The sequence below is a fragment of the Pygoscelis adeliae genome, unplaced genomic scaffold (assembly GCF_000699105.1).
Source record: "Pygoscelis adeliae isolate BGI_AS28 unplaced genomic scaffold, ASM69910v1 Scaffold266, whole genome shotgun sequence".
NCBI classification, from domain to species: Eukaryota; Metazoa; Chordata; class Aves; order Sphenisciformes; family Spheniscidae; genus Pygoscelis; species Pygoscelis adeliae.
The window spans coordinates 565730-577687 of record NW_008824987.1 but is presented as its reverse complement, the minus strand read 5'-3'; the positions used below and the strand labels follow the sequence as shown (position 1 = coordinate 577687).

At 58.3% G+C, this 11958-nt stretch overlaps 1 protein-coding gene across 1 annotated transcript in view; it reads left to right on the top strand.

Moving 5' to 3' along the window:
- MMP28 (matrix metallopeptidase 28) overlaps positions 1-11958 on the top strand; it is a 32704-nt gene that overhangs the window by 8930 nt on the left and 11816 nt on the right. The window contains exons 2-8 of the mRNA XM_009326073.1: positions 5330-5409; positions 6049-6212; positions 8691-8912; positions 9563-9808; positions 10261-10410; positions 10948-10995; positions 11027-11143. Coding sequence (XP_009324348.1) covers positions 5330-5409; positions 6049-6212; positions 8691-8912; positions 9563-9808; positions 10261-10410; positions 10948-10995; positions 11027-11143 — 1027 coding nt within the window. The remainder of the gene's footprint in view (positions 1-5329; positions 5410-6048; positions 6213-8690; positions 8913-9562; positions 9809-10260; positions 10411-10947; positions 10996-11026; positions 11144-11958) is intronic.

Below are 11958 nucleotides of genomic sequence, written 5' to 3'. Positions count from 1 at the left end.
CAATGCAAGGAGAGGCAGAGCGGAGGAGGAATTACTCAGGTGCCGTGACCCCTGCGAGGCACTGCTGGGCTCCGCGTGGCCAGGGAGAGCGTGTAAAGCCCATGAGATCTTGGCTTTAAGTCGCTGCCGATAGCGGGGATGTGGCAAGCGGTTCTGAGGCCCCCGGTGGTCCCCCGGTGTGATTAACAGCCCCGTGAGTCACCGCCGCGTGAACAGCTCCGCTTTCTTCCTGGCTCTCCCCCCGAACAATCCCCACTTGTTGCGGTGGATAACGCCCGCCAGGCGAGGGGCCGGCGGCTGCTGGGAGCGGGCATGTCGCCTTCCCCCCGGTTCCCATCCCGATGGAGGGCGAAGACCAAGCGTCTTGTTTTCTTTCTCTCCTTAGACATGAAAGCACAACCAGTCTGCGTGACCAAACTGGTTTGTCAGCTGCTCTGGTATTCGCAGGGGAAGGTTTGGCCAAGCCCAGTGTTTTTCCCCGTTTTCCCCAAGTGTTTTGGGTCGCATTCGGATAGCTTCGGTGCTGCCGGAGCTGCGGCTGGGTGGTGCAGCCCGGCACCGCCCAGGGCACGGGGTGCCTGGGGTGCCGGGGCAAAGCTGGGAGCTGGTTTCAAATGCAGGAGTGAACTGTGCTAATTGCTGATGAGATATTCCTGTATTTAACACCCAAGCAAGCAGAGCAATCTGCCAGCCCCGCGGGTAGGTAATACCAAGCCCAGTGCATTTCATGGCATTTGTTTCCTTTCAAGCGATGCGATATTTATTGTTCCTGTCCCATAGCATCCCTCCTGTCCAGGCAGACAGGGAGGCAGGGAGTTTTTTGTTCAGCATCCTGAAGATTTGGGTTACTGAAACCAGGAGGGGTTTTAGTTAGAACTGCTGCAGTCCTGGCCTGCTGCCCCTGCTTCTCAGCTCCAGAAGATCAAGTGTGAAAACTAAAGGTGCTTAAAAGACGCTGGGCACAGTATTTCCCCAGCTCCACATCTTCAGTGGCAAGTAGATAATTTCCAGCTAAAGTAGATTTTCAGGAGGGGTAGGTGGGAGAGGAGATTCCTTCAGGACCGGATTAGGCACAGTGGGGGAGCATCACAGCAATGAGATGGGGCTTGGGGTTTTAATCAGCCTCCGTCATTAACATACAGACAAAAGACAGCTGATGTTTTGCTGTCTTTTCAGCGGGAGGACAACGAAGCTCTGTACTTGCTAATCTCCCTTCTTGTGTGTCTCTGTGTGTCTATATATATAATATTTATACAGGTACTTATACACACACTTAAACAAAAGAGACACAAGGACTCTGCCTAAGGGTTTGCGACTGCAGGCAGGAATGTGGCTTGGGAGAGCGGAAAGAAACGAACGTTTTTAAATGCCTTGACATCTCCCGAAGGCAGCGCTCCGGCAGGCAGCGACCTGATGGGCAGGAGGAGCCGCCGCTCCTTCGGCGGCTGTGCCAAAACGTCCTTGTCTCGGGGGTCAGCTCTCCTTGTGTCTGTGCTGTGGGGGGAAACTGAGGCTGTAAAGCGGGAGCTGTGGCTTCCCCTGTGTCTGTCTCGGTGGTGAAATGATGCGGGACGGAGCCTGGGGCTGCTGTGCGCCAGGGCTGAGGACCCGCCTGGGCTGGCTCGAGCCGCCGCTCCTTCGGCGGCTGTGCCAAAACGTCCTTGTCTCGGGGGTCAGCTCTCCTTGTGTCTGTGCTGTGGGGGGAAACTGAGGCTGTAAAGCGGGAGCTGTGGCTTCCCCTGTGTCTGTCTCGGTGGTGAAATGATGCGGGACGGAGCCTGGGGCTGCTGTGCGCCAGGGCTGAGGACCCGCCTGGGCTGGCTCGCCAGGTTGCTGTTGTCCTGCTTAAAATAAAAAGCCCTCGAAGGTGCAGCTTGCGGCTGGCATCCTCTGTAACCGCGGCACGAAACGCCTGCCCGCCCTTCGGCAGGATGGGATTGCTTCCCTCCGCTGCCGGGGGATGGAGGGGAGAGATGGGGTTTGTGTCCAGGCAGAGCAGACGGGACCACGGTCAACGGGAGCCCAACGTGAGGCTTCTCTGATACTTAACTGGTGGAAAGGTGCCAGAAGCTGGGTGTCTGGAGGGGAGGGCAGGCAGGACCGGAGCCTGCTGTCTCTGCACTCTTGTTATCCCGGTTTCCAGGGAGGGAGGTCTAATTGTATTTGCTGTTGGCCGTCTTCCATCGGGGATGCCTGCGGTCGAGGGCAAGGTGTTTCCTTGACTCTAAGTCTCAACAGAGATGATTTCCAGGGTTGTAACCAGCTCCCCGTCAGAGCCCTAAGATGGGAAGGGCTCCTCCCTCTCCCCCAAACCGTCCTCCCGCTGTCCCTGTTGCAGCCCCGAAAGCTTTTCTGCCCCGGTGCTGGCTCCCAGGCAGTCAGACCTTTCCTCTTCTCCCTCCCTCGTGTGGAGTGGGAGCCGGGCATATTTCGTATTAATGCTCAGCTCTTGGTTTCCTGCTGTTTTTCTTTTCCCATTGTATTGAAAAAGCATTTCCCCATCTGGGGCAGGAGGGAGGGGGTTTTCCCAGCACGGCCAGGCTTTGCATTGCAGCCTCTAGAGAGGTTTAACAGGCTGGTGCCAGCTTCCACCCAGCTCTTCCAGAGCCTGGATGGCCTCTGGGGGTGTGCAGAGCATGGGCAGTGAAGGAGGGGGTCTTGAGCGTGGGTTTGGGCACAGGACGCCGTGGCACGAGGCTCTTGGGTTCCCCTGTCACCCTGAAAAGTCCCTGGTCTAGGGGAGTTGATATGCTCTGCCGTCTAATAAGTACCTTGCACAGCGGAGGATCAGCACATCCCTCTCCTGTAGCTCTGTGTTTCCAGGACTAACATCGCTCAGAGCTCACCATAACCGTGTCTACAAAATGTCATAAAATTTCTCCTGGTGGTTTTGCAGCCCGAGAGCTGGTACCTGTGTGCGAGAACCTCAGCGTGACACAGGTCAGAAACTGCAGGGAAAGGGCCGCTTTGCTTGGACTTTCAAAGCTCAAGGAGATCTGGGCAGGAATAATAAAGCCAGCGGCCTGTGTACATTCTGGTGCCGTTCAGGAGCAGCTGCTGTGATAGCCGTTGCTTTTTTGCCACGCACCCTGACTTGTCCAGATGGGGTTTCAAGCGTTCGTGAGGTCATGGGAGGGAAAAAACATTTTCATGCTGTAAGAATGGGATTGTGTTAGGTTACAGGAGAGGAAACAGTTTACAGTTGTTATGTTTTAGATGCTAAGTGAAAGCAAAATTGCGGCAGAAAAGGTTCAGACTTTGCCATGCTTTTGAGACCCAGGACTCTCTGTCTGGGTGCTTTGTAGCTCACATTTATCTGCAGTGATATCAGCGCTGGGGATTATCACCCCGCGTCCGTATACGTAGCTGGCGATTTTCTAATTCTGGAGGAGGACATTATAAAAACACAACAACTGATGAAGATGGCCAGATACCTTCTCCTCTCCAGACTACTCTCTCAGGGCTACCAAACCTCCCTGCCGCCCCGTCCTCATGAGGCTACTCCGTCCCCGTATCCTCCTCCCCTGCGTGAGCATCCCGAGTCGCTGCTGTATTTTGCCTCCTGGTACCCATGTAAAGGGGGAAGTTATCCCTGTGTGGCTGAGGAGATGGCACGTCCAGGCCATACGGTCCATCCCCAGGCAGAGATGTTGCGGCTTCGTCCAGCGGACAAACCGATGCTCTCTCCTGCCGGCGTGGCTCTTACTCACACCTGATTTATTCTGACTCACCGGGACCGGGTGTGCCATGTCTGGGTGACTCCGGCCACGCTCAGGCTTTTACTGCTGCAGCATGATGCTGCTGCAAGATGCTGCTACCTCCAGCTGAGCTAGGCAGCTGGTAAATATGTTCGGTGGGAAACGGGGCCAAATTTTTTGGCTGGGGCTGGATGAAGAGCATGTCCCAGCAGAAAGCCATGCCGGTCCTTGCTATGCTGCAACTGGAGGGGGATCCTCCGTGTAGAAGGGGTGTAAAGGAGGAGATCAATTCGGTGGCTGGAGGAGATGAGGTCGGGGGAGGAGATAGAGAGGGCTTCCAAAGGGGCGAGCAGCAGGCAGAGAGCACGTGGAAGGTGCCTGCCCTGCCCGCGGGGAGGTGGCAGGCGCAGAGGGTGACGGGTTTGGGGATGACGTGAAGATGACTGTTAATGGCAAGTGGAGGGTTTGGGCAGGAGGAGGAGAGGGAGAGGCCCTGGCGCAACCTGGGGTTGCCATATCCCGAACATTCGCGCCCCCCACCAGGCGCACGGCAAAACGTGGCCAGCTTGGTGCTGCCCGCATCCAGGAGGGATGCTGCCACCTCCGCGGGGGCGCGGTGGGGGATTGGTTCACCCGCCGGAGGTGGATGGTCAGGATTAGCATCGAGTGCAGGTTAACACCAACCCCCTTCTCCCTGCCCTCTCGCCCATCAATAACCCCCCAGATGAGCAGGGAGGGAAGAGGCTTTAGAAGCACAAGGCTCGGCAGTGGGCAGCGGCCGTGCTGTCTCGGGGCAGTCCGTAGCGGTCCTGGTGCTCAGCCCACCTCTCCTTCGGGATGCGGGAAACGAAGCAGCCGATTTCACTTTTTATTCCTCATTACTTTAACTCCGACTCTGTTGCGCTAACAGGATGCTGGACGGCTTGTTTGTCTCCTGCAGACATCCCTGGCGGCGGGGGAGGCGGGTGTGCTGCGACCGTGGCTATTAACTTCTCCGAAAGCTGGGGGCACAGGCTGGGCAGAGGGAAGCCGTTTATTTTCTTTAACGTGCAATTTATGTGTTGGAGCAAGTTCAGAGCGACAATCTCCGTCCATGTAAATGGCCGATAAGAAGAAGAATGGTTTGGCAGAGCAGAGTGCCCCCGGAGTGTCTCTGCTTTGCAGCAGCACATCCTGCGTGGGGATGGGGGGAGGCTGCAGCCTGACCCCATCTCACCCCACCCTACTCATGTCCGCAGCACTTTAGCTTTTATTGTAATCATTGCGTTGAGCCGAGGTGATTAGAGCTGTGGGTTTGGTAGCCTCTGGCTGCGGATGACATGGCAGCAGGGTTTTTTTGATCTGTTGATAGCAATGTTTTCTCCTACGCCTCCATCATGTCGCGGCCAAAAACCCAAGAGCCATCAGAAATGATGGGGAGGAGACACACATAAACCTGTATGAGCGCAGGAGGTGCAGCTGCTTGGGGTGCAGAGGTCTCAGGAAAAAAATAACTGGGCGTTTCTGCACAGCCCCGGGTTTGCTGCACTGTTTCCCATCGCATCTCCTTCTTTTCCCCCCCCTCCCAAGCCAACACGTGCGAACGCCTGCCCGTGCTCTGAGCTGCGCCTCTCCCATCTCTCTTCTTGCAGCTGTTCCTGGAGAAATACGGCTACTTCAGCGAGCCGGGGGCCAGCACGCACAGCCCTGCCGAGTTCACGGAGGCGGTGAGGTATGAGCCTTTTATTTAAAACCACAGCAGAAATGTCACAACTCCGGCTGCATGGGGGTCTTTTTGCAGCCGGGGGCTTTCTCTTGCACGGTCCGATGATAAAGCACAACTGGTCCTTTTTGGAAACGCCGGTCTGTACCCAGCTCCTGCAGCTGGATGCCGGCTGCTGGCAGCCCAGCTCCTCGCTGCGCTGCTTTATTTGCCTTTTATGGCCCTGTGCTCCCCTTACAATAATATCTGTGTCGAGGCCGGGGTTGGGGACGGCTGGGAGATGTCAGAGGGCTGAGCTGACAGCCCTTGCTCGGACTTCTCCTGTCGAGATCACGTTGGCTCTGGGAGCATCCCTGGCCTGACCCTGGGCAAAGTCAAGTGCAAAGTCAAACAACTGGGGTTAAAAACTGGGAAAGGCATTTTTTAGGCTCCCCTGTCTACTTTTGCCCTGCTAGGAGATGGCTCACTGGTCAGATGTGGTTGCAGAAGCAAATTCTTCTTGTTTTGTCACCTGGTTGCATTCCTGACGGTGGAGCACGAAGCTCGCTGGGTGAAAGCCCCGGCTCAGGTCAAACACCCGGCACAAACACAACCGAACCCCCCGGGGGGATCCGGGTGTGGGTGCTGACGTCTCCCTTCCTTTTCCAGGGACTTCCAGCGGGTCACCCACCTCCCGCTCAGCGGGGTCCTGGACGCCCCCACGCTCCATCAGATGGCTCTGCCGCGGTGTGGCACGGGCGACGGGGAGGGCCGCGCTGCCTGGGCACGCCAGGCATCTGCCGCCCGGCGCCGCAGGCGCACCACGCAGCACGGTGAGCGTCAATGACGGGGGTCCTGGTGTGGTTTGGGTTTCTGGGGTGCTGGGAGTCCAACTCTTCCATCCTGGCTCTGGGAGGTGCTGCTGTGGAGGGGAGGTGCAGCCCCACTGGCACAGCATCCATCCCAGGACCCGCCTAGGCTTTGCACCACTTTATTTTTAAACCTCTTTATTTTTAGTTGTTCTGTGTGGCTTGATGTCAGCAATGATTAGAGAGATGCAACTCCCACTCGTGGGGAAATTTGGCTCTCTGATGTGGTTTTACTGCTGTCAAGGGAGCCAGGACATCTCCCAAGGAGCTGTCAGGTCACCGTGGCCCCGGGCACAGCCGTGGTGGCATGATCCGGAGGGCAGGGGCTGGCACACAGTGAAGTTATCTCCAGGCTCTGCTGAGCTTTGAGACTTCTAATGTGTGTTAGTCACCCAGCAGTAACCACAAAACCTGCTGGTGCTGGGCTGCCTGGCCACGGGGAGTTGTTTCACCCGCATTAAGGGTTTTAACTCTGCTCTGAGCAACCTCTCTTGCTCCTGTGTGTCCAGGATTGGGCCTCTTGTCTCTCATGAGCTGCCTCCTGGGCCTGTGGATGAGTAACTGGATTCTTAGAGAGCAAGAGGGCTGGGACCAGCTGCGCTTAGGACATGGGAAAAAGGAAGGCGAGATTAAGAAGGGGCTCTGTGCTGTGTCAGGCTGTCTCTGCATCTGGCAGGGCTGGTGATGGATGGTCCCAGGAGACAGCCCCATCGTCCTCCTCCTGCCTCTGGCTTTCCTTCCAAAACCCCGACATGCAGCATCGCCCTTGCAGGCACCGTCCCGGGTAGAGGGTCTGCCGTGCTCCGGGCAGGAGGGCAATGAGGCAGAGCCGGGAAGGGCACGCAGCAGGACAGGGGCGAACAGAAGCAGCCTATGCCTGTGGCTCATGGGGCTCCTTTTTGGGGACTGTGGTCTGAGGGTGGGTGGCAAGAGATGCCCAGCAGTGCCGAGCCCAGGCGGGGAAGGGCTCTGTGTGGCACCGGTTATTATTCCGGCGGTCTGGTGCCGGCAGATCCCCCGTGGCAGCAAGCTGGGGTGCAGAGGGTGGCGGCACCAGCAGGCAGCGGGGATGGGAACAACGCCATATTGGTGCCCGCAGGCGGGAGGGGAGGGAGGGGGTGCCCGCACAGCTGGTGGCACCGGCCGGGAAGGCCGGAGGCTTTGTGCTAAGTTGGCTGTTTATCCTACTTGAAGCAGGAAGCTGCTGCAGCTGAGCCAGCAAAGTGCTTTGTGATCTACCACTCTCCCAGCAGGAGCTTCGTCGGGCAGCCGCTGTGTCCGTCATCCCACCGCCCCTTAAAAACGGGGAAACCCCAGCCCTGACCACTGGGGAGCTGGCCTCCTTTTCCTTGCCTTGGTGCAGTATCTGCTGCGTTCAAATTACTCATACGGGCCAGGGGGAAGAAAAGAGATCCCCTAAAAAACCAGACAAGGCTGGGACTCAGGGAGGGAGTTCAGGGGAGACAGGGAGGAGCCCCCTCTCACCAAGGGAGCTTTGGGTGCTGGGGAACCCCAGCTCTGCACACACACCTCCCGTGGCCCCCCGGTTTTGGTGGCCCTGCAGCATCTGGGCTTGTTGCAGAGGGTGCAGAGGTGCCGCAGGGACCAGCCGCAGGGACCGACTGCAGGGACCGACCGCAGGGCTCTGCTGCAGCTCCCCCTGGTAGAAACCGGCACTTTCCCTCCCCTCCTGTGCTCGCCAGCCAGCTGGATGAAGCCCTGGACATCTCTGGGGTCTCTGGGCATGTGATGAAGATCAGCATCATGCTGTTCAGTACCATTCCTTCCTTGGGATGCGTTTCAAACCCGACGGTTCTCCCCTTGAGGATTGGCTCTGTTTTCCCTCTGGCTGGTGCCCAGTTCTTGGCAAATCTGCCTTAACCGGGCTGCAATCCTGCATCCCCCATCCCCGCAGTTCCGTTGTGCCCCCAAGGTGCTGCTGAGAGCCCTTCCCACTCCTTTTGCCTTTGGGCCACTTGTTTTCGGAGGTGGTTTTGCTTCCCCTCCCTGAAAGCCAGTCCTTAGGCTGCATCTTCTTCTGGGCATGAGGCTAGCATCAGGCAGGAGACCTGCAGGTCAGGGACCCGTGCTGGATTTGGCCCTGGAAAGCATGAGGCGCCAAGGGGACGTTCAAACTGGGTGCCCCAGCTTCTTCTCACCTGAAACAGGTTTTGTCCCCTGTCTTAGGGTTTGGTTGCAGCTCCAGCCTTGGGAATCTCTGAGTGGGATCTGGTGGTGGCACTTTCAGAGGGATTTCACAGGTCCTGCTGCTGGTGCAGGGTGCTGAGGCTGCTGGTGGGACACCTGGGTTGACTTTCAGCTTCGGCTTGGGAAAGCCACGGCTTTTCCCAGCACCGGGAAGCTTTCCTCCACCCAAGCAGCCCCCAGGTGGAACAACAACTCCAAGTCCCCATCATCGTGCTGAACTTGCCCCTCTTGCAGGCGGGAGGTGGTACAAGCGGCACCTGACCTACCGTGTGGTGAACTGGCCCTCCTACCTGCCGCAGCACGAGGTGCGCCTGGCCGTGAAAGCCGCCTTCGAGCTCTGGAGCAACGTGTCCTCATTGGTGTTTTGGGAGGCGCGGGACGGCCCAGCCGACATCCGCCTGACCTTCTTCCATGGGGACCACAATGATGGGCTCAACAATGCCTTTGATGGACCAGGTGCTGGTCACTTCCCCCTCGTAAGCTTCTCTTTTACAACATGGGCTCTTCCCCGGCAGGGAGGAGGGCTTGGGGCGGTGATGGGCTGGGGGTGATGGAGGCAAGGCTCTGCCCCGGCAGCCCCTCTAATCAAGAACACCTCCCAGTTTGCACCAGTTTGCTTTCTGATCTGGGGTCCTCACTCCCAACTCTGCAACTGAGGGGCTGCCAGCGAGGTGGTTGAGATGCTCGTTATAGGATCATGCTGATGGCCTTTGAGGAACTTTCCCCACCCTGACGGTATCCTCCAAACCTGAGATCATTCCTTCCAGATAAGCCTTTCTGTGCGGTACTATCAGACACGCTCAGGTTTTCTCTCTTCTTGAGCCTTTGCCTGGCATGGGTCACTGCAGTGGCTTCAGACCCTGGCCCGAGCCCGGGGCAAGAAACCACAGAGCAGACAAACCCCCCCTGTACTCAGGAGCAGAAGGCAGAACTGGTTTGGGCTGTACCCGCTGTGGGAAGCTGCTGTTCTTTCTCAAGAGACCTCCCAGAGAGCTAAAATTGATGCATATTTAAGCAAACCAGAGCTGCATGTGCCTCCCTGCCCCTCGGCTTGTGGCTGAGGTCCTCTCTTGCCCCACGGTGCCTGATGGCTCTCGTGTCCCTAGGAGGTGCCCTGGCTCACGCCTTCTTCCCCCGGCGCGGAGAAGCCCACTTCGACAGTGCCGAGCGCTGGTCCCTGCGCAGTGGCAAAGGGCGCAACCTCTTCGTCGTGGTGGCACACGAGGTCGGCCACACGCTGGGGCTGGAACACTCCCCCATCAAGAGCGCCCTGATGTCTCCCTACTACAAGAAGCTCAGCAAGGATTTTGTCCTCAGCTGGGATGACATCTTGGCCATCCAGAACTTGTACGGTGAGCCTGGCTTCCCTGAGCGTCCCTCGATTCCTCCAGGGCTGTTCCCTGGGATGGAGAGTGAGGAGCAGGGATCGGAGCAGGTCTCCTAGGAGACAGAAGCAGGGAGAGAGGACTACATGCAAGGGTCATGGTGGGGATGGGCCCCATCCCTTTGCCGTTGGGGAGGAAGATGGGGTAGAGCATGTGGGATGGGTACCAAGTCCTCCAGGGCGGGGGAGGTTGGACTTGCTGCCCACTTATTTGCAACCAGGGAAACACTGGTGCGTGTTTTTTGGGGGTAACAAGGGGTTTTTGCCACCATCGTATAGAGCGGGGCAGGAACCCGACAGTGGGACAAAGAGTGTTTGGAGCCCTGGGATGGATCCCCAGCGCTGTGCTCATGCAGTGCTCTGGGGAAAGCTGTTTCCCTGCCCCTTCTCCGCAACTCACCGCTCCCTGCTCCATCCCAGGGAAGCCCTCCAAGGGCTTGGCCGTCCAGCTCCCGGGAAAGGTCTTCACTCACTTCCAGGACTGGAACACGGACCTTTATGGCGGGGACCGGCAGCAGAGGAGCCTCAGCGCCTATTACTGCCACTCCTTCTTCGATGCCATAACCTCTGGTGGGTGTTGGTCGGTGCAGCCCTCTCCCAAAACACACATCCCTACACCTCGCCCCAGCGCTGCAGCAGCTTGTTTCTGCTCTGATAAGGTCCGGCGATGGGAAAGGTGGGTTTGGCTGGTCCACAGCCCCATATGTGCTCCCAGGGCTGGTGGCATCACCAGTGCACATCGCTGCCGCGGAGTGGAGCATCTTGAGGACACAGCGATGGCTTGGTGTATTGGGAGAGGGGAAGACATCCTAAAACTTGGGCCGTGGCAAGGCTTATTTGCTGCAGGAGCTCAACTGTGAAAGACGAGCCTTGAAAGTGAGCTGTGGTCAGCTTTTATCCTCCCCAGGCTGGAGTGGAGGCAATGAATTATGAAAGCTGAGAGGGCGGCTGGAAAGGCAGAAGGGAGTCTCCAAAACCCAAGCATCCCTGAAGAAACCCCGGAGCTGCACGGGGAGGAGAGGAGAACTGGGGAGCAGTGGCTGGGAGGTGGGATGAGGCTTCTCGCCTCTCGCCTGGGACCCCCTCACTCCTCCCTCTGCCCCGCAGATGCAGATCACAACCTCTACATCTTCAAGGGCAGCCACTACTGGGTGGGGCCGGCGGACGGACATTTACTGGGGGGTGCCGGCGAGCGGCAATGCCAGCGCCCCACGGCCCCTGCAGACGCGCTGGCCCGGCCTCCCCGCCGGCATCGACGCCTGCACCTGGTCCCAGCTCAGCGGCAAGTTTTACTTCTTCAAAGGTATGTGAGGCATGGGCAGGAGAACTCCCCTCGGGGCTGCCACCACTCCTGCCTGCTGGTCTGGCTGCCCAGGTCTTGCTGCAGCACCTGCTCCTGCCCTTGTCCCCTGCCCCCTCCCGCTGATCCTGTCCCAGGGCTGAGCTGGGACATCGCTGGGTCCCATGTGTGTGTAAAAACCCACAGGAGCCATGGGCTCGGTGCCTACCGCGGATTAACTGTATGGCCTTGGGCGTATTGCCCCGGCAGCCTGTATCACCCCCTCGTGCCTCAGTTTCCCCTTTAACGCCTTCAGGAGAGCAGTGCTCACCTGTGTTTGAAAGTAAAACCAGATGCATTAAACCCTTTGGGGTCCCTGGGAGAAAACGCTCCCCGAAGACATGTGGCCACAGGGGAACTGGGATAAGCGTGGCATTTTCATGGCGCACATGGTTCCCTGCACTGTGCCGGGGGCTGAGCTGCCACGGGGAGCTGAAATGCCATCCGCAAGCTGCCCGGCGGCACGCCGCAGCTGGACGGGTAGAGGAAGGTCAAACCAGGCAGCCTGGCTGCCAGCGTCAGCCCCAACTTTTAATGGAAACCAGTCGCTGGCTCATCAGAAAGGGGGCTTTGTTGCTGCAGCTGGGTGAGAGCCAAAAGCCCCTCTCCCTCCCCAGCCCTCGGCCGCTCCCTCCTTTCCCGGGGCTGGGTCAGGCCGTGGCTTGCGAGCAGAAAGGGGCTTTTGTCTGCTTGCTTTGTGGGGACGCGGCTCTGCGGGGACAGGGCTCTGCAGTGACACAGCTCTGCAGGGATGGCCGAGTGCTCGGCACCGATTGCAA